Source organism: Solanum lycopersicum, chromosome 11 (genome assembly GCF_036512215.1).
Source record: "Solanum lycopersicum chromosome 11, SLM_r2.1".
In the NCBI taxonomy this organism is placed as follows: Eukaryota; Viridiplantae; Streptophyta; class Magnoliopsida; order Solanales; family Solanaceae; genus Solanum; species Solanum lycopersicum.
The window spans coordinates 24,564,543-24,592,184 of NC_090810.1; the positions used below are offsets into that span (position 1 = coordinate 24,564,543).

The following is a 27,642-nucleotide window of genomic DNA, read 5'->3' on the forward strand; positions in this document are numbered from 1 at the left end:
TTTCAAAAGTTGAGGAAGATAGTAGTGATTGAGTGTATCTCACCATATCGTCTGAATCCAAATGCTCCAGGTTTCCAAGCCAATGAAACATATGAGTACCATTCAGGGGCCCCAAGACACAAGATTGATAATTGTTAGACCTTGAAGGGGGCGATAGAGAAACTAATCGATTATGGAGTTGTCATTGTGGCAGATGATAAAAACACTCCCAATGTGACCAATTACCCATTTCCAGCTCAAAACAACTTAGTGGGTATGGTTTGTGATGATCAAGAGTACAAAATCCTCCGCAAAATGGGAAAGTTGTTTAGAAAGATCGGAGAGGAAGAGAAGTTGATAAAGAGTTTAGAACTAGCTGCATCTCTGAGTGTGGAAAGTGTAAATCTTGGCACCAAAGTCTTGTGCGTCCCGGGGGTTTCTAAGGCGATTGAATTTCAAGCGATTATGCCAAAGGTATGTATCAAAAGGGTTTTCATTAACATAACGTTACCAAAGTTGATTGACCAAGTAGAAAGAGCCTCTCTTGTTTAAGCTCGTCCAACAACTTCCGGTAACTGATTCAAACACTATCTCTTGGAACTATAACAAAATCGCGGTGGTTTATCGAGGAAAAAAGATTGTCAAAGAAGTTGATGAAGTAGGAGGTTTGACGCATTCCAGAAGATGTTTTTCTCCATAAGAATTGAGGAAAGGGAAGATGACTCAAAATATCCAAGTACCACTAAAGAAAGCAGCTACTGAGGAAGAAGATGAAAAATTTCTAAAAAAGCTTAAGGTTCCAGATTATTCTATTTTGGAACATTTGAAGAAGACCCCTGTACAGATTTCACTGTTGTCTCTATTTTTGCACTCAGAAGAACATCGTTGTGTGTTGAATAAGGTTTTGAATGAAGCACATGTTCCAAAAGAGACCACAATAAATCAATTGGAGAAAATGGCTAACCGCATCTTTGAGTCAAACACCATCACATTCACTAATGATGAGTTGCCCAAGGAGGGAGCTGGACATAACAAAGCTTTGCTTCTTACAGTGAAATGTGAAGGTTACTATGTAAAAAGGGTCATGATAGATGGAGGATCAGGGGTAGACATATGCCCTCTTTCGACACAAGCTTGAAAGTTAACCTTGACAGAATTCGCCAGTAATGTATTTGTTCGAGCTTATGACGGCTCAAGGAGGGATACCATTGGTGAAATAAAGTTTAACATGACAATTGGGCCAGTGGACTTTATGATTGTGTTCCAAGTAACGGATATGGAAACATCTTATAATTTTCTACTAGGATGGCCATAGATCCACATGGCTCGGGCCATCCCATCAACTCTACATCAAGTTGTCAAGTTTCAATACAACCATCAGGAAATCATTGTTCATGGGGAAGATGATTCACCTATTTACAAAGATCCATCCATCCCATATGTAGAAGGCAAAATAAGGATGTGATTCCGTTGTCGACCAGTCTTTTGAGGTCATATCAGTCAATCACTTTAAAAAAGGAGAACCTATCATCCAATCATGTCTCTCTTCTTCCGCTTCAATGGTAGCAACAACAATTCTCAAATATGGTTATCTACCCGGTAAAGATTTGTGAGTATGTTCGCATGGAATCGTGGATCCCGTTACTCTCTTAGGAAACCAAGGCACCTTTGGCCTCGTATACAAACAAAGCAAGAGAAATAGAGATAAGGCTAAAAACCACAAAAGGATTGATTGTGCGTTTCAGCAACTGATTCCCCATATTTCTCATTCTTTTATCAAACCTCAAGGTTCTGAAATGAAAGATTCATTCACTCTTAAAGACATTGAAGAAGATATTGAGGAACTCAATCAGTTGTTTTGTGAAATAAATATGGTCCAAGTTGGTGAAGGTACAAGTCGTGCCGATGTACAGCTCGTGGGCTCAGGTGTTGAGCTAAGCAATTGGAAAGCCAATCCTTACCCCATAAGGAAGGAGTCGTGGTAGTTTGTTTTGCTACTCTTTTGTATTTTGTTATTGTCAGGATTGTGATCCGAATAGTTCAAAGTATTTTGTTATTGTCAACCCTTTGGTCCCTTTTTTGATTTCAATGAAATGAATTTCCAGTTTCATAGTAAATTTTGTCTTTTTATCTCCGTTAATTCTTATTCTCTATTTTTCAGTTCTTTAAATGCCAACTTTGATAGCATGACATGCATGAGGAATTCACTTCCAGATTTCAAAGAGTTGTTTATTCTTGAATCACCAAGTCAAGAGGTTGAATATGAAGAAGAAGAGGTGTTTAGGGAAATTAATAGGGAACTTAAATAGTTTGAGCACAAACCTAAGCCTAATCTTAGTGAAACTGAGACAATCAATTTGGGAAGTACTGAGGATGTTAAAAAAATAAAAATAAGTTTGCATATCAATCAGGAAATTAGAGAGGCCATAATACAACTTTTGTTGGAATACAAAGATGTGTTTGCTTGGTCTTATGATGACATGCCAGGTTTGAGTGTTGATTTAGTGGTTCACAAGTTTCCCACTTATCCTGATTTTCCACCCATCCAACATAAAAGAAGGAAATTCAAACCGGACGTGAGTAAAAAATCAAGGAAGAAATCATGAAACAACTGAATGCAAATGTGATCCAAGCTATTAGTTACACTACTTGGTTGGGAAATGTTGTTCCTATGCCAAAAAAAGAATGGAAAACAAGAGTTTGCGTTGATTATCGGTATTTGAATAAGGCTAGTCCAAAGGACAACTTTCCCTTGCATAATATCCACATTCTAGTTGATAATTGTGTAAAATACGAGATTCAATCTTTTGTGGACTGCTATGCGGGGTATCATCAAATTTTGATGGATGAAGAGGACGCTGAGAAAACTGCTTTCACCACTCCATGGGGGACTTATTGCTATAGGGTCATGCCAATTAGTCTTAAAAATGCTGGGGCAACTTACATGAGAACTATGAACACCATGTTTCATGATATGATGCATAAAGAAATTGAAGTATATGTCGACGACGTAATCATCAAGTCTAAAACACAAGCTAATCATGTGCAAGATCTGAGAAAATTCTTGGTAAGTGGGCAAAGATATGATCTCAAGCTTAATCTAGCAAAATGTGCATTTGGAGTTCCATCTGGAAAACTTTTGGGTTTTGTTATCAGTAGAATGGGAATTGAATTGGATCCTTTCAAAATAAAAGCTATTTTGGATTTGCCACCCCCGAAAATAAAACTAAAGTCATAAGTCTATTTCGAAGGTTGAACTACATCAGCAGGTTTATTGCACAACTCACAACCACTTGTGACCCAATTTTCAAACTTTTGAAGAAGGATGCTGCTGTCAAATGGATAGAAGATTGTCAACGAGGTTTTGAAACAATCAAGGAGTATTTGTCCAACCCTCTCGTGTTGGTCCCGCCAGAACCTGATAGGTCTCTCTTTCTATATCTTTCAGTGACAGACAATTCCTTTGGGTGTGTTCTTGGTCAATACGATTCCATAGGCAGGAAGGAGCAAACTATATACTGCTTGAGCAAGAAATTCACTAGTTATGAGGTCAAGTACACCCCTTTGGGTAGGACGTGTTTCACCCTGACTTAGGTAGCTCAAAAGTTAAGGCATTACCTCTTTATCGTACACAACTTACCTCATATCAAGGATGGATCCTTTGAAGTATATATTTCAGAAGCCAATGCCAACTGTCAGACTCGCAAAATGGCAAATTTTGCTCACTAATTCGACATTATATATGTCACTCACACTGCAATGAAAGCCCAAGCTTTGACAGACCACTTGGAAGAGAACCCAGTCAATGGTGATTACGAACCATTGGATACATATTTTCCAGATGAATAGATTAACTCAATTGAAGAAGTAGGTTCATATGAAAATCAGGCCTGACAATTGTACTTTGATGGAGCAACCAACGCAAAAGGCACAGGGATTGGGGAATTTTAAATATCGCCCATAAGGCACCATTACCCTGCAACAGCTCGACTTCATTTATTTTGTACAAATAATAGGACTGAGTATGAACCTTTCCTCATGAGTCTAAATATGGCAATAGATCTGGGTGTGCAATAATTGATTGTGTTGGGAGATTCTGATTTGCATATCGACCAGCTCAAGGCGAATGGAAAACTCAAGACCTCAAACTTCTTCCATGCATACAATGTGTGGAAGATCTTAGCAAAAGGTTTAGGTCCATCGAGTTTAGATACATCCGCAGGTTTCATAATAAATTTCCAATGCCTTGGCTACGTTGGCCTCAATGATTCCATATCTTGGAAACACTTACATCACCCCATTGGATATTCAAGTTCGGGACCAACATGTCTATTATAATGTAGTGGAAGCAGAACCAGATGGTGAGTTATGGTACTCAAACATTAAGAATTTTTTGAAGACAGGGAGATGCCCTGAACATGCCATTGGAAGCCAAAAAAGAACTGTTAGATGTCTGGTTAATGGTTTCCTTTTGAGCAGAGATGTTTTGTATAAATGAACTCCGGATATGAACTTCTTAAGATGTGTGGATGCTGAAGAAGACGAGAAGATCATGAATGAAGTGTACACTGGGGTATGTGGACCACACATGAACAGATTTGTCCTTGCAAAAAAGATACTCCGGGCGGGGTATTCTTGGCTTACCATGGAAAGGGATTGATTTCGCTTTGTGAAAAAATCTCACCAATGTCAAATTCATGGTGATCTCATTCATTCACCTCATTCAGAGTTGCACCCCATGACTTCTCCTTGGCCCTTTGTTGCATGGGGAATGGATGTCATCGGATCAATTGAGCCAAAAGGCTCTAATAAACGTCAATTGATTTTGGCCGCAATTGATTACTTCACCAAATGGGTGGAGGCGATCACTTTAAAAGCAGTCACTAAGAAAACGGTCGTGGATTTTGTCCATTCAAACATCATTTGTCGATTTCGTATCCCAAGAGCTATTATCACAGATAATGCTCAAACCTCAATAGAAATATGATGAAGGAGGTATACGAGCAGTTTAAAATTGTGCACCATAATTCTAATCCATACCAACCAAAAGCCAACGGAGCTGTGGAGGCAGCCAACAAGAATATCAAAAAGATTCTCAGAAGGATTGTTTAAGGCACTAGACAATGGCATGAGAAGTTGACTTTTGCACTTTTAAGATATCGCACAATAGTGCGCACCTCGATTGGTGCAAATCCTTATTTATTGGTGTATAGAAATGAGGCTGTGATTCCATCGAAAGTTGAAATTCCATCTCTTCGATTTATTGTTGAAGCTAAAATTGAAGATACTGAATGGGTCAAAACCCGACTAGAGCAACTTGCATTAATAGACGAGAAACGATTGACAACTATCTATTTTGGTCAGCTTTATAAGCAAGGATGGCTCGTGCATACAACAAAAAGGTGCACCTAAGACACTTTGAAGTAGGTCAACTGGTCTTAAAGCACATTCTCCCGCACCAAGCAGAAGCCAAGGGAAAGTTTGCCCCAAATTGACAAGGTTCATATCTTATCAAGGAAGTATTGTCCAAAGGAGCCTTGCACCTTATTGATGTGGACGGAAAAATCACAGGCATAATTGTTAATGCAGATTCAGTCAAAAGATACTACATCTAACGTATTCTAAGGTACTGCAACAAGTTTGGGGTTGAAATAACAAAGGCACCTCTTCAAAAAAAACCTCTCATTGAAGTTTCTGAACTACGTTTGACCTGATTCCGAAAGGATATGTAGGCAACCCCTTCGGGGTTTGGTCATACAAAAAATAATCAAAATAAATAATCAGCTTTCCAGTATCTATAGAAAACTGGGGCATTTTTTTCATTTTTAATGTCAGATTGTAATTCTGTTTATTCTAGCAGCCTACATTTTGATCAATTCTAAGAATGATTTTGATCATAAAAAAAAAAGAGTCTTATTGGTGAAAACCTTCATAGGCACCATAAGATGACAAAGAAAAAGATCTTATAGGTGAAAATCCTAGAGACACCTTAATATAAAGGGAGAAACCATCATTGAAAATTTTTTGCAAAGATAATCATTTCTCGACACCTCTGCATGAAGGGCACATAGATCAATTGATTATGACTCAAATTTTGAGAACTAAAGAACTCAAACGGATCAGGGGTTAAGTACAAGTGCATGTCATGGTTCAGTCAAAGTCGACATATACCTCCAAATTAGTTCCCTTTCTCATTTTCCTTTAAAAAGGAATGTCCTTCCTTAAGTTTATAGTCCTCTTGATCCAATCTTTCATACTCTTAAGTTTGATATTTTTCTAGTCTTTTCAATATAATCTCTTGACAAAATAAAGTATAGATTGCAAAGCTTACTATGGGTTCCCAAAAGTAAAGCTGAGTATATGAGTTGACATGCCATTGAGCAAGGACTAAAAACACCTAAGGTCTTTACTGAAAATTCGTGAAGAAACATGATGTAGTCTCTTAATTTATCATATTTTGGGACATCAGTCGCACCATGATATTTGGTAGTACAAAAAAGACCAAGGCCTCTGATTTGGAGTAGAGTTGGAGAAATTGGTCGGGAGTATGGTCAAATCGTTGGAGCATCAAGGTCACAAACCAATCACCACTTTAAACTAAACAATTTTCTTTTTCATTTGCTCAACATAGGAAGAAAAGAAAATGGAAGATTTCAAGATAAAAAGATAACATTACAAAAATTTATTGTTCTTCAAAATTTTCACATGTTTGGGGTTTCATCTCATGCTACTCACATTCTTGTCTCAATGCAAGAGCTTCGAGCAATACGCTCCAGTCTGAATTCTGTGCAATATGCTAACATGTTATGATTTTTCTCTAATTGTTGTTATATTGTAATGAAGGACTAAGAAGTGTCCTTATAGAATGATGTTGTATCTTGTGTGGGTAGACTTAGTTGCCCCTACATGGTACTTGAATGATATAAGAAAAATGATAATCATGATGATGTGCCTTGATTGGTAGATATAGGTCCCTCTTCTAATACATGAAAGTTAGTTTAATATGTGATCTCTTGACTTGGTAGGCTTAGGCACCCTTGTTAAGTATGAATGAATGTAAGAATGAATTAAAGTCTAGGATCGGTAATCCTAAAGTTGGTGCCCTTTCTTGAATGATTAAATGAGGTATTCTAGTTTTAAAAGTGTGTTTAATTACTATTTTGTAAGAGAATTTTTTTTGTTACTGTTTAGTAGTAAAACTTGATTGTTTATTTGTTTTCTTTTGGGTAAAAAAAAATATAAACACTAAAAATTAAAAAACATACTAATCATCTTGTTGTCTTTATGTTGCAACATATTCATAATTCATTTTTATCATTATTTTGTGTTTTTAAAAAACAAATAAATATTTTTTTGACTAATGAATTATTTTTTTTAAATTTTATTATTTATTTATTTATTTTAAAAATAATTAAAAACCATTATGTGTTCGGTTACGATCCTTGATGTATAGTTTTTTCTAAAGAAATATCTTGTCTGCGGTTGCGTTCCTAGGTCAATCATTTTTTTTCAAAAAAAATATAGTAAATAATGCAGTATTTTTTAAAAAAAAATTTTTGCAGCCAAAAATAAGTTAATAAAGCGACCGTGCTAGAACCACAGGACTTGAGGGGGTGCCTCGCACCTTCCCTCCGGTCAATATAAATCTTTACCCAATCTATGTTTTTGTAGACAAAAAATAAAAGAGTTTTTCTTCTTCTCGAGATTAAATTAGAATTATCAGGTGACTTGGAACACCTAAAATACTCAATTCCAAGTGGCGACTCTAAAAGTTAAAAGAATAATAATATTTTTTTAAAAACCTGTTATATCCTCAACAATTGAAAGAATAATTAAATGGAAGAGGTGTGACAATATCCAAAATAGAAGCTAAGTCCAAAGATTTCTCAAGTTAGAGCTCGTTTGATTTGACTTAAAAAAATTAGTCTTTAAATTAAAATTAAAAAGTAAAACTGAAATAATTTTCAAGTAAAAAACTAAAGGGAAAAAGGACAAATACACCTCGAACTATCAAAAATTATATGCAAATGCCCCCGTCATACTTTTGGAACATTGGTGCCCATGCCGTCCAAAAACTAGAGCATATATACACTTTATACTAACGGACATACACATGTAAAAATCTTATCAACCAACCTGACATTTATTGAATATCAAATCGACGGATAAAATTGTGTCACACGTCCCTATTTAGTCTTGTTTTAGAGTAAAGGACATATATGCTCTAGTTTTTGAACTGTAGGGGCGCCAATGTCCGAAAAGTATGACAGAGAATATTTGCATATTACTAACGATAGTTCGAGGGTATATTTGTTTTTTTCCCAAAAATAAAAAGTAAGGAGAGACATATTTTTGATTCTCGACTTATTTTAAATCATTTTATACTTATTTTAACTCATTCTTCATCTTGTCTAACACTTCATAACTTCTTTTAAGTTATTTATGAATTATTTTAAGTTACTCTTTTTATATTTATCAAACACTTCAGAAGTTAAAAAATAACTTAAACATACATTTGACCAACTTTTAAGTCAATCCAAACACTGATACACTCATACTAAGTCAAAAAGAAGTGCATTGTTGCAAAGGATCATATATTTTATAGTCTTCTAGTTTATTTACTGCAAACTAGGAAGTTCAATTGAATCGTAACTTATTGATTTTCTAAATATGTGTTTAATAAGCTAGCTTCAATGGGTAATTTGAAATGGATTCGATGATTTAATCAATTGCTGAAGTTTGGGAATTAGGATTAGTTCCTATTGTTGCGAGAAAAGTAATCCGAATTCTGTTGAAACTTGTTGATTTAGTAAAGTTTGGGACAAATTTTGTAGAGGTGTAAGTCGTGATATTTCACCTTTGTGATCTTGGTGATTTCCATATAACATACTAAATTATTATTTTTACTTGCCTCAATTCTCATTAAGTAATCATGGTGAATTAAATACTTCAGTCTCAATTTACGAGATATTTTTCATTTTTTGAGAGTCAAATATTTAAGTTTGACAGAAAAATTTACACATATAATGCGCTAAATATGGAAGTCATGCAAAAATAATACAAAAAGGAACATTTAGTATAGAAATATACTTTCATGACATTTTGATAAAAATCTTCATCATAAGAGTTTAAGAGATATAATACAAGTCAATAATCACATATAAGAAAATACCCAGATAATCTACAAGATATGACCATGATCACTTAGAATCCATTTAAGCATTTAGATCCCCTACTAAAGGTTATCCTAAGCCCCACCTAAGTAAGATATGAAGCGGCCGTCCATACAACCCCCTTTACACACACCTAGGTGATTCCTTTCCATCAAATAAATCTTAGTTCCATATTCATCAAACCTTCCTTTACATCATTTATACTCTCTACCTAAGGTTACTTTAAGACTCAACTAGGTACGACATAAAGAGACCGCCCATACACCCTCTTCAAACACATCTAAGTGATTCTTAAAGCTACCCTAGATAAGAGCCTTTCTATTCAACATGCTTTTACTAAGTCGACATTATTCATTAAAGCCATTTAATAGACAAGTAATCAATTAGGGGACTTCACATAATGGTCTTGGAGGACCTAGGGAACTCACTCTAGCATCTTCAAAGACTACTCGTGCAATGTGTAGATAGCGTCCTATTCCACTACCCACACGTTATAGATTCTATCAAATAGCTAGAGTGTACATTCCATATGATGAGAATAGACACTAACCGATATAAGCCATACTAGCTAGGTATGGAATCCTGAGTCTACCCTACTCCATGGAGGGTGTTCTACTTTCCAAGGGTAGAACTAGGACACTTCCCATGTTGGCACATGGTTTAGGGATATCAATGGCTTCTTTGTACTCTAGTCTTATACTCAAATAGAGCTACTATCACAAGCATATCCACTCGGTATTTTGCCTTTGTTATCATAGAGTAATTCATGCCCTAGGTGTATTAGAGAAGGTACCATCACTTAGACCTACCAACTCATAATACTTTTTCTTGTCCACTAGAGTAACCAACCAAGGTCTATTAGGATAGCTCTTATGACTTTATTAAAGATGGTCGCATGCCATTTCGGGCAACCTATATCTAAGTCCATCATTCCACTTAAGAAGGAGGCATAATATAGGTCCGTTCCTTTAAGGCTTCTTATTAACTTTCTTTTCATATTCAAGGTTTCAAATTCTCAACCTTCTTTTCATATTTAAGGTTTTACATTCTTAACCTTCTTTTCTTATTCAAGGTTCCACACTCTCTTAAGGTTCTAAACTCATCAAGAAAGGGAATCATTCAAGGCATAATCTAGAATACCTCATTTAATCATTCAAGAAAGGGCACCAACTTTAGGATTACCGATCCTATACTTCCATTCATTCTTACATTCATTCATACTTAACAAGGGTGCCTAAGCCTACCAAGTCAATAGATCACATATTAAACTAACTTTCATGTATAAAGAAGAGGGACCTAAATCTACCAATCAAGGCACATCATCATCATTATCATTTATCTTATATCATTCAAGTACCATCTAGGGGCAACTAAGTATACCCATACAAGATACAACATCATTCTATAAGGACACTTCTTAGTCCTTCATTACAATATAACATCAATTAGAGAAAAATCATATCATGTCAGCACTCAATCAAGATCATATAGACATCAAATGAGCACCTTCACTCAATACATTCACATTATATAAGATCACACATATATCACATCATCCTTCACTTTATATATTAATTTAACCCATAACACCTTGCACATAGTCACATTACTTCATAACCAACTTCACATTATACATTCATATGATACTACTACAATTCACATAATAATGCCGACAAGGCCATGATCATCATCTGTAGTTCACATAATAATGCTGATAAGGCCATGATCATCATCATATACAACACTTTAGAACCTCCACCATTAGTGGACCATACCAATCAATAACAATTCTATATCAATTCTACATTTACTAAGGGAATTAGGTCAACTTACCTTCTTCTAATAGCCAAGATCACCATTAATTAACATCTCCAACAATTTACATTATAATAGCATAATTGACCATAGAAATCAATATTACAACATAATCCAAACTCAATTCTATCATCATTAGATCATAAGAAATTAACCCCTTCGTAAGACAAATTTAGAGATTTTGAGAAGATCAAGGGAGATTTTTATTGTAAAGCATCAATTTAACATCAATAATTTATTATCTAATTATTTGAAAATGTTTCATGCAAGAACCCATGACAGAGTGAAAATTGGATTTTTTCATAAACTTTGAGATCTTCTGGATATCACTTTGAAATTGGATTTGAGGGGATATAAAGCCTTAGATAAAGAACTCCCATACCTTATTATAAGAAATCCAAAGAGAATTGAAGAATAAAGCCATTAGAATCCACCATCCTAGCTCCATCTTGGCCTTGAGCTTCCATGGGGTTTTTATTTGGAGAGAACTTTGGGAGGCAAGTGTTTTTATTTAGGTGTTAGGGTATAAGAGAGGATTGAATTACTTAAATACTCTTAAAGTACATAAATTCACCTAAATAAAATTTCCATTCACTTCAATATGCTTGGGGTGAATTTACCATATCCCCCATAGTTTGGCCGAGTTGCAACAAAAATTTGCAGGCCCAAATTTACTGGCCATCAATTGATCGACGCCCCTTCGGTGGTGTTCCGTCGTTTGGGATAGAGACTAAAAATGTGAAGGCCTTTCAGGTCTAATCGACGCCCAAGGTTGACAAGCTATCGATTGAACCACTGGCCGTCCCTTGTGGTCGTCGTTTGAGACTACCTGGCGGCATCTTCGCTAAGAGCTGGGGTCCTCCTCTAGGGCCCCTCGTGGATCCTTGGTGGAGTCCTACACTGAATTTGAACCCCTAAACATGTTCATCTAGTTCTTAGTATCCTCTACAGTTATTTTAGACACCAAACAACTCATGAAACATGCAAGGCACACTAGAAAACACAAAAGCACATAGATGACTAGTCATCGAATGTCTTGGTTATTCCTTGAAGTTTGACTTCAAACTCACCCAAACTGACCTAAAAACTCATTTATGCATTAAATTAACTGGTTAACAACACTTAAAACACAAGTGAAGCTCTAGTTCAATCTAATTCATTTTGATGGTCGTTACGAACCATTACATACTCTTAAAAATAAGTGGTTTGATTACAAATATACCCTCTTATCTAGATTTTTGTATGTACTATTTTGATAGAGTTTTAGTTAAAACCTAATTTAACTACTAATCCATCAAAGATAGAAGCATCTCAAAAATTTGCTTTATTATGATCTAAAATCTCGTCGAATCGAACCTAAAAATAATATAAATAATTGATAATTCTTAATGGATTAACGATTAAATCAATAAACAAAATAAGTAGATATTATAACCCATAAAATGCATTCTCCATTCTTAAGAAAGAACTGTATTCTCCACAAAATGCAGCAACAATTATACTAAATTTTCTCATTTTTAGCCTCAAAAAGTTATCCAAAAAACAACAAACATTTGACCTTTAAGTTATGGCATTTTCCAGCATTAAGTAGCATATTTTTGCTAAGAAATGCAGCCAAATAAACATCCTTTCAACTGATGCAGAGAAACATTCTTTCAATTGATGCAGAGAAACGGCACCAACAGGATGTAATTGTGTTTGGAGAATCCTCTAATTCTAAAAGGGTAATGTTTTCATTTAATAAGTTGAACCCATCAAAAATTGTGATGGGATTATTATACCACCCTTTTGGAGGAATAACTTATCCCGATACTATCTAATAACCGCGGGGAAAGTTATTCCAAACTTTCCAACCAAACACTAAATTAAGTTCTACTAAATCTTTATCTCGGTTTATTTGTGTTTATCCTTCACACCAAATGACCCTTAAGAGTGGTAAAGGGGTCATCTAAACATTTTGAATGAGATATTTTTTGTCTTCTTTTCATTTTAGACTTAACTTTGTTTTTTTCTTCTTTGTTTTTGACTAATATCATTCAAGTCAACTATTTGTTATTTCGGAAACTTATATAAAATATTGAGATAATGCACAAGTACCCCCTCAATCTATGCACGAAATCGCAGAGACAGACTTATACTTTACTAAGATCCTAAGATCCTACCCCTGGACCTATTTTACTAATAATTTTCTGCTCCTTTTTGATCTACGTGGCACTGTCTTGTGGGTAAAACGATGATTGACTTTTTTTTCAAACTAGTGCCACGTAGGCTGAAAAGGGGTAGAAAATTACTTATAAAGTAAGTTCAGGGGGTAATAGGACCTTAGTATATTATAAGTGTATCCTTGGGATTTTGGGAATAGATTGAGGGGGTATTTGGGCATTTTCCCTAAAATATTTAAAAAGTATTTATCATTTATAGCAATAACATATTTTTTATTTAAACATTGAAATTATAATTTTAATATATGGAGAGCAATTTATAAAATACATATAATATAAGTTTTATTTATGAAGAATATATTTATCATGCATTTAAATGCACTTATAACATATTGTGTCAAATACTTACCAAATAAACATGAGTAAATTTTACATATAATAAATATAAAAATCATAATTGTATGCTATTGCTTATATAATTACACTTCATAACTAATTTTAGTATTTATTGTCTTTCTGTATATATCGTATACCTTTTATTTAATATACATTTTCATTGTTTGGAATTTTTAAATAAATAGCCGTTAATTTCAGTTAGAAAAAAAAGGAAAAAATTGTTGAAGTCACGCACATCCTGTGTCAATCGAATTTCATTCCTTTTACGTCTTCTTCAACAGTAAGAACTCCATTGTAACTCAGTTCAGAATATCGATCAAGTTGTTGACGGTAGTATAAAAACAATGGAGATCATATTTATTTTAGATATAACAACAGGAGGTAATTTCATGACGAAAACATACTTTAATTTTATTTTTTCTGATAAAAAATGGTGTTCAACGTGTATTCGAAATCAAATTTACTTTTTGAATTTCATCAATTTATGTTGAATATATATTCAGAGGTCTATTTTGTTCGTAATAGAGTTTAACACTTATGATTCGTATATTTAATTTGAAATCTAATAAAATTTGTGTTTGAAAATTTTCTATATGAAATTGTTGATTATTTTGAATTTGTGATCGGAGATCCGTTCATTTCACGGTAATATTTGTGTTTGGATTTGTATGTTTGATGTCGAAAATATGCATAAAGATGAAATTGTATTATGATTTGCTTACAATTTATACGTATAGGTGTTAAGATATAATACAATAAGATATGTATAATTCGTATGTAAAACTATTATCTAATTGTTTTATACAGTGCAACTTCATCCTAATTTTGGAAATACGGTTCTTATACAAATGTAAAAATCTATATTGCATGAAACTGTAAATATGAGTATAATACGTAAGTTGTGTATGTAATCGTTTATATAAGTGTATATTCAGAATGTGTATATTAATGAAAAACTAAAGTACATGTACATCATATACATATACATATTGGTGTTGTTGTGACATGTATAAGTATATGAAATTGTTGATTGTTTGTTGACACCCAATATTGACCGACCTTTAAACATTTTTAGTGATGCTATTGGATTAAATAAATATTTTTTAAAGTTTAAAATTTTAGACGATTTTGTATAAAATAATATATTTTAGTATGCTTACCTTTTATAAAATTATTGTAAATATTATTAAAATATTTTAAAAGTTATTAGAAAAACTCAAAATAATTAGTTTATTTGAATGTTTTAAAATTGAAGTTATTTTAATTATATAAAATATATTATAATATTGATAGTATTTTAATTGAATAACATTTCTTTAAGTTTTCTCCAAATTATTTTTAAGATAGCTTACTTTATTTCAATTTTTTTCAATTCTAACCACTACAATTCCAATTATAGTCATCCTTTCAATTCAATTCTAACCAATTTTATTTCAATTTTAGCCATTCCAAATCTTATCCAATCTAATTTTAAGATTTCATATGTTAGACTCATCCATCTGTTTAAATAATCAAATCCAAGATCAAATCGTAACCCTACATCTCAATAGATTCAAGGGTCTAAATTTACCAAACTATTCCTTTTAATATCAAAAAGACCAAAACCCTTATTTTATCCCTTCTATCTCCTTCCTCTCCAACTGTCTCTCCTCTCTCTCCATGCTACCACCCTCCCTCCCTCTCTCTGTGATCGGGTGAAGACGTCACTGCCAAGAGGCGTGGCGCTGCTTTCTCTTCCCCGTCTCTCTCTCCTCGATTTCTCTCCTCACTTCGCGAACAACAGGTGCTCGGTCCAGCAGCTCCAGCAGCAAAAACAGCAGCAGCGCACGACGATAACACACAGCTCCAGCCGGGGAGTTTTAGGAAGCAAGCTCCAACTAGCAGCCACGAGAATAAGGTAACCGAACAACAACGACGAGAACTTCGAACCCGAACCAATTTCGATAAGTTTTCCAAAGATTTTATTGGATCCGTCTAGGTGTGTGTTTCTAATGTCCATTTCCTGTTTTGCATAAGATCAAATTTTGCAAATCTTTAAATAATCTAGCTTTGAGAAACTCTGTTATTATGTGCGCTAAATGGATTACTGCGCTTTGGCTATTCGTATGTTGACTGATCATTGCTCTACATTCACTTTTGGTAGTGGACCGTTAAATTCCTCCCCGCTAATAAATTCTAATTCTTATTTAAACGATAAATTAATTGGTTAAATGATATTCTTGATTTCAGAAATTGGCTGAAATAAGTAGCTGATTAGTAGAAAGTGGCTTCATTACAGTTAATTTGATCCATTATTGGACTCGTTTAATTGGTTGTTATATTATTTTTAGTAGTATGATTGGATTTTGATTCTTCTAGCTTATGGTAAGGTCGATACTTCAGTTCTTGGGGTAAAATGCCAATGCGAGTAATTGGTTGTGTTATTATTAATCAAGGTGGACCATTTACTGGTTTTAATCCGTGAATCGATTACTTCCTTTTCATAGAGTATGCTATACTAATGCTAATTGCTTAATAATTAGTACATAGATTGTGTTTGGCACTTGACTTGGTTAATAATTATTTGTTTCCTTAAATAATTGAAGCTCTTGCTTGATTTTTTAATACTTTAATATAAGTTGTATGTGAGTCTTATTATTTCTTGTTTATTTTTGAAAAAATCTTTATTAGTTTGGTAAATATCTCTATTTGTAAAAGGAAAATAACAAATCTGATTTTTGCTCTTGTGAAATAGGTAAAAGATATTAATTAATTACTTTTTCCTTATTTAAAATTGACAAATTTTTTACTTTGTTATATTTGGTAAATTTTTTTTAACATAATTCTAATTTTGAATTTTATTCATTTAAGAAAAAATAATATTTAAGGAATCCCTATCAGTTCCTTTCCTTATTTTCTCAGCTTTTAGAAACTATATAAAGAGACTCCTCTTTTCATTATTCTCATCGGTGCTACACTCATAAAATACTCTGACTTGAACACTAAAAATATAATAATCTCTCATGTCAAAAAAAAGAAGATGATTTTGGGGAAACTTTGAGCATTCTTTCTTGCTGTGTAATGGTTGTGGATTGACAATCTTACTAAATACTTCATTGCTTATAATCTTTTGTGTTTACTGGTTAGCATCATTATTTAGCATTTATATTAGTCTTGCGTCCATATTTATGTGAGTTTATGGTGATATAGGAAGCATCCGGGTTAGTATTCTTATCCTTTCTCTCAACGTGTGATCTTATATGTTGAAACTCGTGTGTTGGCCGTGAATAATATCTGTTTCTATCTATGTAGTTATGATCTCTTATTTTTAGTATTTTTGTTTAGTAGAATCTTGATCTTAGAGTTCAAGGTTTTGAAGAGTCGCTTTGGAGAAGATATCGATGGATTTTAGCTTATTTATGTATCTCTTTCGATTTTATTTTTTGTTTTGCAATACTTTATATAAATCGCTAACTCTCTATATATAAAATGAATTTGGGGTATCGTATAAGTGGGTGTGGTGCTATACGTGCTACTATATACTTTATCACAACTTATTTATTTATTTAAAAACCATGCCTATAAGATTCAAATAATTATGTTAGTAATCGTGCCTATAGGTGCTATACTACATATAAACCTTTAAAACATAGATGTCATGCTCATAGGGCTTAACTAATAAAGTCAAGGTTAATCAATTATTCTTGCACGTTTCAATAACTTAAGCTTGTTAGTTCATTAATCAAATTCTACTTAATCTTAAATTGCGAATAAAATTATCATGCCTATAATTATTGAGAAACCATGTTTTCATTAATTAACTTATCGTGAATATGTGTTTAATTTGACATAATCTCGAACTCTTAAAATCTTGTCTTCTATGTTATTTTTGAAAATCGATTAATAATAAACTAGTCATCATGATATGAGTTTTCTAAATAATATTAATTTTCAACATGCTGAATAATTTTATTTAGTAAATTTAAATTTGTTAAGAAGTTTTAAAATAATTAGATTCTATGTTAAAATCAGGTTTTAATAATTTAGTAGGTTAATTGGTCGGCTGTTGATAAATTCTTTGTATGTCAATAATTTTCAGCATGTTAATTGAGTAGAAATTCTTCATTTAGGAATTTATTTATTGCACCAAAAATAAAATCAAGAGATTAAAACAAATTTAGTTTTTCTGGTAAGACTCTTTGGTAATTACTTGCAACATAATTATTTTTTTGCCTGTTAAATAAAATTGTTCAACTATTTTTAGTATGTTACCCTGAAATAAAATAATTGTAACGACCTGTTTAGTCGTTTTGAGCAGCAGACGGAACGTCATGGGCACGACGGACCGTCGAGGGTGTCTCGTCCCAAAACACTTAGAAATTCTGAAATTTGGGTGCTGAAATCGACTCTCTGAACTTTGTAACGAAATGGCAGGACGGACCGTCACAGGTGTGACGGACCGTCACAGACCCTTGGTGGAAATTTGGGTCTCTGAACTTTGCGACGACCTGCAGGACGGACCGTCGCAGGCACGACGGTCCGTCACAGGTTGCGCAATCCCAGTCCGGGTCGGATTTCTTGATACGTTTTAAGGGACGTTTTTGACTATTCTTGGCTTAATTATAAAGTTAGTGGGTTAATGTTAATAAGTCTAATTACTTGGGGGTTAAAAGAGGTAACCTTAAGTTAACTAGTGGGGCATTATTGCCATCTTTTATCCTTAATTATATACTAATTAGGGTAAAAGAAAGAGGGTTTGAATAAAGAAAATAGAAAGAACAAGAGAAAGAGAGAGAAAGTTGAACGAGAAAGAGGAGAGACGAAGAGGACACAAAGCTTTGGGAATTTGCTTGCTTGATTTCTAATCTTCGGTGGAGGTAGGTTATGGTTTTCATGCTTTCATAGTAAACTCTTAATAGAGAATGATATGTATTGGTAGTATTGTAAATCCTGCTATGTGCTTAATTGTATGCATGCATGAACGTGATTATATAATTGTGATTATATTAAGCATGATGAAGTTACTGAATCCCAAATCTTGATAAAAACCTAATCTCTTTTTAATGATGATGCCTTGGTAAGGGAGAAGGCTTGATGAACTAAAGTAATGAGATTGATGATGCCTTGGTAAGAAAGAAGGCTTGATGAATTGATGGAAGGATATTTAGGGGATCGGGTGTCACGAACCGACACGTAGAATTAGGGGATCGGGTGTCACGAACCGACACGCAGAATTAGGGGATCGAGTGTCACGAACCGACACGTAGAATTAGGGGATCGGGTGTCACGAACCGACACGTAGAATTAGGGGATCGGGTGTCACGAACCGACACGTAGATTTAGGGGATTGGGTGTCACGAACCGACACGTAGATTTAGGGGATCGGAGTGTCACGTGCCAACACAAGAGGATTAATGAATATGAGGGATCAGAGTGTCACGTACCGACACAAGAGGATTAATGAATATGAGGGAGCGGAGTGTCACGTACCGACACAAGAGAAATAAAGATAATGAATCTTGAAAGATGTTAATATACTCAATCTAATAAACATAATTCCCAAATGAGTATGGCATTGAGGCTTGAGTCCTCGTGCGTAAACTTGACGGTAATTGTTAATGATATAGTACTTGTTGTTGCTACATGTTGAGTATCATGGTTGATTTTATGATATTATTGGTATATATTGATTTTCTATTTTGAGTTGGCCGATGATATCTACTCAGTACCCGTGTTTTGTACTGACCCCTACTTTTATGTTCTCTTCTTGTTTATTTGTGGAGTGCAGCAAACGTGCCATCGTCCTCAACTCAACAGTAATTCAAGCCAGTCTTACTACATCGGAAATTCAGGGTGAGCTAATGCTTCTAGCTTGGACTGGATCTTCTTCTTCAAGTCTCGATGCCTTGAACTTCCGGCATGGACTAGCTTCTTATGTATTTTTAGCTTTTAGAATACTCATAGTTTAGTCGTTTGATCGTAGATGTTCTTGTGATGATGACTTCCAGATTTTGGGGAATAATAGATGTTGAATTTTAGAAGTTAATGAATTGGTCTTTATTTAATGAGTTTAAGTCTTCCGCATTACTTTCTGTTGATATTATATTGAAATGTTAAGGTTAGATTGGTTGGTTCGCTCACATAGAAGGGTAAGTGTGAGTGCCAGTCGCAACCCGGTTTGGGTCGTGACAAACTTGGTATCAGAGCATTAGGTTCGTTGGTCTCATCACACAAGAACGAGTCTAGTAGAGTCTTAAGGAACGGTAGGGGGACGCCTTTACTTTTCTTTGAGAGGCTATAAGACTTTAGGAAAATTCCATTCTTTCTTTCTTTCTTTCGTGCTATTACTTGGATCCAATTGGTATCTAGGTGATACAAATTGGTATCTGACCATCTTCACTCTATTTCGCAGATGGTTAGAACTAGAGCAACGACTACGCCAACACCAACACCAGCACCGGCGGGACAGGGTGCGTCTGAGCAAGCCACTGGGGCTGTAGCTCGAGGAAGAGCAACGGCAAGAGGCCGTGGTAGAGGTCGTGGGAGGACGTCCTCTAGGGGAAGAGGACGAGCACCTAGCCCATCTGATACTAGGGCAGTGACTCCTCCACCGACTGAGGAAGTAATAAGAGAAGGGGAGGATGAGGAAACTGAACAAGTGCAGAATGAGGGATTGCCACCCCAACCTACCCCAGAGATGATCAATCAGGTTCTCGCCTATCTCAGTGGGTTGTCTGATCAAGGTCAGGCACCTCCAGTGTTTTCTGCGCCAACACCTCCGGTTTCAGAAGTACAACATGCAGCCACTATGGCTCCTCGTATGGATGCCTCATTGGACATAGGCACATTTCCACGTCTGACTACTGGGCCTATAATGACAAATGATCAGCATAAACTTTTCAGTAAGTTCTTGAAATTGAAACCTCCGGTCTTTAAGGGTGCTGAATCGGAGGATGCTTATGATTTTCTGGTTGACTGTCACGAGCTACTACACAAGATGGGTATAGTAGAACGGTTTGGTGTGGAGTTTGTGACTTTTTCAGTTTCAAGGGAACGCCAACATGTGGTGGCGGTCACATATTGAGTGTCAACCAATAGAGGCACCACCTATGACTTGGGCCTCATTCTCTAGCTTGTTTATGGAGAAGTATATCCCCCGAACTTTGAGGGATAGGAAAAGGGATGAGTTCTTGAGCCTAGAGCAAGGTAGGATGTCGGTCAATGCATATGAGGCTATGTTTCGTGCATTATCCCGGTATGCCACCCAACTATGTTTCAGTCCACAAGAGCGGATTCGCCGTTTTGTGAAGGGGTTGAGGTCAGAGTTGCGGATTTCAGCCTTACAGGTAGCGGCTACGGCAAAATCCTTCCAAGAGGTGGTAGACTTCGTGATAGAGGTGGAAGGAGTGAAGCCAGATGACTTCACCACGACATCGACATCAAAAAGGTTTCGAAAGGGAGGAGAGTTTAATGGTTCTTACTCTAGAGGACAAGGTTCCGGAGGTTACTCAGTTCGACCCATTCAGTCTTCACTACAGACTGTAGTTGGGGGTCCACCTCAGACCGGTCAACACTTCTCTGAGAGACATATGCTTGACTCCAGAGAGTGTTATGGGTGTGGGGAGACTGGGCATATTAGGAGGAATTGTCCAAAACAGAGTTATAGACCCCCAATGGCTCGAGGTAATGGTGGTCACCAAAACGGCCGAGGTGATGGGCAAACTGGAGCCACTACATCACAACATGGTAGGGGCAACGGACAGACGAACGATAGGGCCCATTGTTACGCTTTTCCTGGGCGGTCTGAAGCGGAGGCATCTGATGCTGTCATCACAGATAATCTTCTGGTTTGTGATTGCATGGCTTCTGTATTGTTTGATCCTGGATCCACATTTTCTTATGTATCTTCCTCATTTGCTAATGGTCTAAATTTACATTGTGAATTACTTGATATGCCTATTCGTGTTTCTACTCCGGTGGGTGAGTCTGTGGTAGTTGAAAAGGTGTATAGGTTTTGTTTGGTGAACTTTGTGGGGAGCAACACTTATGTAGATTTGGTTATCTTGGAAATGGATGATTTTGATGTAATTCTGGGCATGACTTGGCTTTCTCCAAATTTTGCAATCTTGGATTGTAATGCTAAAATCGTGACGTTAGCCAAGCCTGGGACAGATCCGTTAGTTTGGGAGGGTGACTACACTTCCAATCCGGTGCGTATCATCTCTTTTCTTCGTGCTAAGAAAATGGATAGTAAAGGGTGTTTAGCTTTCTTGGCACATCTCAAGGATGACACTACCCAAGTACCCTCGATTGAGTCGGTTTCGGTGGTCCGTGAGTTTCTGGATGTGTTCCCTGCAGATCTTCCTGGTATGCCACCAGATAGGGATATTGATTTTTGTATTGACCTTTAACCGGGTACTCGCCCCATTACTATACCCCCTTATAGAATGGCTCCCGCGAAGTTAAGAGAGTTAAAAGCCCAACTGCAAGAGTTGTTAAACAAAGACTTTATTAGACCAAGTGCATCTCCTTGGGGTGCTCCGGTTTTGTTTGTAAAGAAGAAGGGTGGGAGTTTTCGAATGTGTATAGACTACAGACAACTAAACAAGGTAACCATAAAGAACAAGTATCCTCTTCCCCGCATTGATGACTTGTTCGATCAGTTACAAGGTGCTTGTGTCTTCTCTAAGATTGACTTGAGATCCGGTTATCATCAATTGAAAATACGGGCAACGGATGTGCCAAAGACTGCTTTTCGAACGAGGTATGGGCATTACGAATTTGTAGTGATGTCTTTTGGTCTTACGAATGCCCCTGCTGCGTTCATGAGCTTGATGAACGGGATTTTTAAGCCATATTTGGACCTCTTCGTGATCGTATTTATTGATGATATATTGGTATACTCAAAGAGCAAGAAGGAACATGAAGAGCATTTGAGAATGGTATTGGAAATGTTGAGGGAGAAAAAGCTTTATGCCAAGTTCTCTAAGTGTGAGTTTTGGCTAGATGTTGTGTCCTTCTTGGGGCACGTGGTTTCTAAGGATGGAGTGATGGTGGATCCTTCTAAGATTGAGACAGCGAAGAATTGGGTAAGACCTACTAATGTGTGAGAAATAAGGAGCTTTGTTGGGTTAGCTAGCTACTACCGTCGATTTGTCAAGGGATTCTCTTCTATTGCTTCCCAATTGACGAACTTGACTAAGCAGAATGTTCCATTTGTATGGTCGGACGAATGTGAGGAAAGCTTTCAGAAGCTCAAGACTTTGTTGACTACCGCACCTATCCTTACCTTGCCAGTAGAGGGTAAGAACTTCATTGTTTATTGTGATGCATCCTATTCTGGTTTGGGTGCAGTACTAATGCAAGAGAAGAGTGTGATTGCTTATGCTTCAAGGCAACTAAAGGTGCATGAACGTAACTATACGACCCATGATTTTGAATTGGCTGCGGTGGTGTTTGCATTAAAGCAATGGAGACACTATTTATATGGGGTTAAGTGTGAGATCTATACGGATCATCGTAGCCTACAGTATGTCTTTACTCAGAAAGATTTGAACTTGAGACAGAGGAGATGGATGGAACTACTGAAGGACTACGACATCACTATTTTGTATCATCCGGGGAAGGCGAATGTTGCAGCGGATGCTTTAAGTAGAAAGGTGGGAAGCATGGGAAGTCTAGCTCACTTGCAAGCTTCTAGACGCCCATTGGCTAGAGAGGTTCAGACTCTAGCTAATGACTTGATGAGATTAGAAGTAAATGAGAAGGGAGGATTGTTGGCTAGTGTGGAGTCAAGATCTTCTTTTCTTGACAAAATTAAGGGAAAACAGTTTGATGATGAGAAACTAAGGCGAATCCGAGATAAAGTATTGCGAGGGGAGGCTAATGAAGCACAAATCGATGAGGAAGGTGTTTTGAGAATCAAGGGAAGGGTATGTGTACCCCGCGTCGATGATTAGATCAACACCTATTTTGACAGAGGCTCATAGTTCACGGTATTCTATACATCCGGGTGCAACCAAGATGTATCGTGACCTAAAACAACACTTTTGGTGGAGTAGAATGAAGCGTGATATTGTTGACTTTATTGCCAAGTGTCCAAACTATCAACAAGTAAAGTATGAACACCAAAGGCCCGGAGGAACACTTCAGAGAATGCCCATTCCGGAATGGAAGTGGGAGAGAATTGCAATGGACTTTGTGGTTGGTCTTCCAAGGACAATAGGTAAGTATGACTCCATTTGGGTGATTGTTGATAGGTTAACTAAATCTGCTCATTTCATTCCGGTAAAGGTGACTTACAATGCAGAGAAGTTAGCCAAGATCTATATCTCAGAAATCGTTCGATTGCATGGGGTTCCACTATCCATCATATCAGATAGAGGTACGCAGTTTACTTCTAAGTTTTGGAAAACACTGCATGCGGAATTGGGTACTAGGTTGGACCTTAGTACCGCGTCCCATCCTCAGACCGATGGTTAGTCTGAGCGAACGATTCAAGTGTTGAAGGATATGCTTCGTGCGTTCGTGATAAAATTTGGTGGCCATTGGGATAGCTTCTTACCCTTAGCGGAATTTTCATACAATAATAGCTATCACTCGAGCATCGATATGGCTCCATTTGAGGCACTATATGGGAGGAGATGTAGGTCTCCCATTGGTTGATTTGATGCATTCGAGGTTAGACCTTGGGGTACTGACCTTTTGAGGGATTCGATAGAGAAAGTGAAGTTTATTCAAGAAAAGCTTCTAGCGGCGCAAAGTAGACAAAAAGAATATGCAGATCGAAAGGTTAGAGACTTAGAGTTCATGGAAGGTGAACAAGTCTTGTTGAAGGTTTCGCCAATGAAGGGGGTGATGCGATTTGGTAAGCGAGGTAAACTTAGCCCAAGGTATATTGGTCCATTTGAAGTACTTAAGCGAGTAGGGGAGGTGGCTTATGAGTTACCTTGCCTCCAGGGCTGTCCGGAGTGCATCCGGTATTCCATGTGTCTATGTTGAAAAGATATCATGGGGATGGAAATTACATCATCCGTTGGGATTCAGTTTTGATTGATGAGAATTTGTCTTATGAGGAGGAGCCTGTTGCTATTTTAGATAGAGAAGTTCGCAAGTTGAGGTCAAGAGAGATTGCATCCATCAAGGTGCAATGGAAGAATCGACCGGTTGAAGAAGCCACTTTGGAGAAGGAGGCGGATATGCGAGAAAAATACCCATATCTGTTTACAGATTCAGGTACTCCTTTTCGCCCTTGTTTTCCTTCTTGTGATCGTTCGGGGATGAACGATGGGTAAATTGGTATCTAATGTAACGACCTATTTAGTCATTTTGAGCAACAGATTTTATTTCTGGAAAAACAGGCTGAGACGACGGAACCCACGACGGAACGTCATGGGCACGACGGACCGTCGAGGGTGTCTCGTCCCAAAAAACTTAGAAATTCTGAAATTTGGGTGCTGAACTTTGCGACGACCTGCAGGACGGACCGTCGCAGGCACGACGGCCCGTCACAGGTTGCGCAATCCCAGTCCGGGTCGGATTTCTTGATACGTTTTAAGGGACGTTTTTGACTATTCTTGGCTTAATTATAAAGTTAGTGGGTTAATGTTAATAAGTCTAATTACTTGGGGGTTAAAAGAGGTAACCTTAAGTTAATTAGTGGGGCATTATTGCCATCTTTTATCCTTAATTATATACTAATTAGGGTAAAAGAAAGAGGGTTTGAATAAATAAAATAGAAAGAACAAGAGAAAGAGAGAGAAAGTTGAACGAGAAAGAGGAGAGACGAAGAGGACACAAAGCTTTGGGAATTTGCTTGCTTGATTTCTAATCTTCGGTGGAGGTAGGTTATGGTTTTCATGCTTTCATAGTAAACTCTTAATAGAGAATGATATGTATTGGTAGTATTGTAAACCCTGCTATGTGCTTAATTGTATGCATGCATGAACGTGATTATATAATTGTGATTATATTAAGCATGATGAAGTTACTGAATCCCAAATCTTGATAAAAACCTAATCTCTTTTTAATGATGATGCCTTGGTAAGGGAGAAGGCTTGATGAACTAAAGTAATGAGATTGATGATGCCTTGGTAAGAAGGAAGGCTTGATGAATTGATGGAAGGAGATTTAGGGGATCGGGTGTCACGAACCGACACGTAGAATTAGGGGATCGGGTGTCACGAACCGACACGTAGAATTAGGGGATCGGGTGTCACGAACCGACACGTAGAACTAGGGGATCGGGTGTCACGAACCGACACGTAGAATTAGGGGATCGGGTGTCATGAACCGACACGTAGATTTAGGGGATCGGGTGTCACAAACCGACACGTAGATTTAGGGGATCGGAGTGTCACGTGCCGACACAAGAGGATTAATGAATATGAGGGATCGGAGTGTCACGTACCGACACAAGAGGATTAATGAATATGAGGGAGCGGAGTGTCACGTACCGACACAAGAGAAATAAAGATAATGAATCTTGAAAGATGTTAATATACTCAATCTAATAAACATAATTCCCAAATGAGTATGGCATTGAGGCTTGAGTCCTCGTGCGTAAACTTGACGGTAATTGTTAATGATATAGTACTTGTTGTTGCTACATGTTGAGTATCATGGTTGATTTTATGATATTATTGGTATATATTGATTTTCTATTTTGAGTTGGCCGATGATATCTACTCAGTACCCGTGTTTTGTACTGACCCCTACTTTTATGTTCTCTTCTTGTTTATTTGTGGAGTGCAGCAAACGTGCCATCGTCCTCAACTCAACAGTAATTCAAGCCAGTCTTACTACATCGGAAATTCAGGGTGAGCTAATGCTTCTAGCTTGGACTGGATCTTCTTCTTCAAGTCTCGATGCCTTGAACTTCCGGCATGGACTAGCTTCTTATGTATTTTTAGCTTTTAGAATACTCATAGTTTAGTCGTTTGATCGTAGATGTTCTTGTGATGATGACTTCCAGATTTTGGGGAATAATAGATGTTGAATTTTAGAAGTTAATGAATTGGTCTTTATTTAATGAGTTTAAGTCTTCCGCATTACTTTCTGTTGATATTATATTGAAATGTTAAGGTTAGATTGGTTGGTTCGCTCACATAGAAGGGTAAGTGTGAGTGCCAGTCGCAACCCGGTTTGGGTCGTGACAATAATATGTGACTATTTTCTAAATATGAACTTGAGTTTTTCGAGACCAATTTGCTCCTATTGAAATCTGTTCGAAATATTATATTGTTGCATTCAAAGGACTTCTTGACATTAAATAATTTTTTTAATAGTATTCTCTTCATTAATAAGTTATTGGGTACATTAATGTGCTGCATGTTTTTTTAAAAGTCTTATGACATGATTATTTTGTTTTATCAAAATCATTGTTCAATTCTCATTTCAAACTTTGGGTTGATTATGACATTTTTTAAGAAAATTAATAGCACTATCTCCTAACCTATCATTAGTCGGAAAGTCAAAGAAGTTACGAGGTCTAATTCCAATTTTTAAATTAAGTCGAATTGTCCTCGAGAGTACCACCTACACATGATTTTCAAAAGCGATTATGTGTATTTATATTTAAATATTTATGTGCTTATGCGTAAATTAAATCTTTTAAAACATCTTCAAAAATATAATCTATTATTAAGTTTTTTCTAAAACCGATCTCAAATCCAAATTGTTTCTACGGTGGAGGAGTGCGATTAACAATATCTTGGTATCATCCATTAAAGAAACAAACATTTTTTAAAAAAAAACTTTTATTTATAACATGCTCGATTTTCAAAACATTTTTTACTTATCTGTTTTCTATCCTCTCGGTTATCTCTAATTTATATTTAATGTTTTATTTATTGTTATCACTTAATCTCGCATGTTCAAATAATTAATTAAAATAAAAATGTGATCTTTATACTTAAAATTAATGTTGTCATGTAGTCTTGCATAATTAATTAATTAACTAATTATTGTGATTTTTATTGTTTAATATTAAATTATCACTTAGTAAGCATGTTTAATTAAATAACTAAATAGTAATCAAGTAACTTTAATTGCTACTTGTAACCCCCACATAAATTGCATGAGATACATCCGGGACCCATATTTGTGGACCTTGAGGGATGCCTAACACCTCTCCTCAA

The 27,642-nt window shown here is 36.1% G+C and overlaps 1 protein-coding gene across 6 annotated transcripts; it reads left to right on the forward strand.

The window, feature by feature from the left end:
- Positions 1-15,114: 15,114 nt before the first annotated feature.
- LOC101261775 (uncharacterized) lies at positions 15,115-26,537 on the forward strand. Of its 6 annotated transcripts, none has more exons than XR_011212336.1 (4): positions 15,115-15,503; positions 19,293-19,357; positions 19,917-25,346; positions 26,258-26,537. XR_011212336.1 is itself a non-coding variant. In XM_069291206.1 (4 exons), exons 3-4 carry the CDS (start codon positions 20,566-20,568, stop codon positions 26,324-26,326), a joined length of 855 nt encoding a protein of 284 aa, XP_069147307.1. In that variant the 5' UTR covers positions 15,117-15,422; positions 19,293-19,357; positions 19,917-20,565; the 3' UTR covers positions 26,327-26,537. The 6 variants fall into 6 exon arrangements, 3 of the variants coding, with proteins under 3 accessions (XP_069147306.1, XP_069147307.1, XP_069147308.1); XR_011212334.1 differs by having other exon boundaries at positions 15,116-15,422; XR_011212335.1 differs by having other exon boundaries at positions 15,116-15,422; positions 19,917-24,739.
- Positions 26,538-27,642: the final 1,105 nt, after the last annotated feature.

Excerpts from the sequence above, each read along its gene's own strand:
- LOC101261775 (XM_069291205.1), top strand. The coding sequence starts at position 20,566 with ATGTGGTGGCGGTCACATATTGAGTGTCAACCAATAGAGGCACCACCT.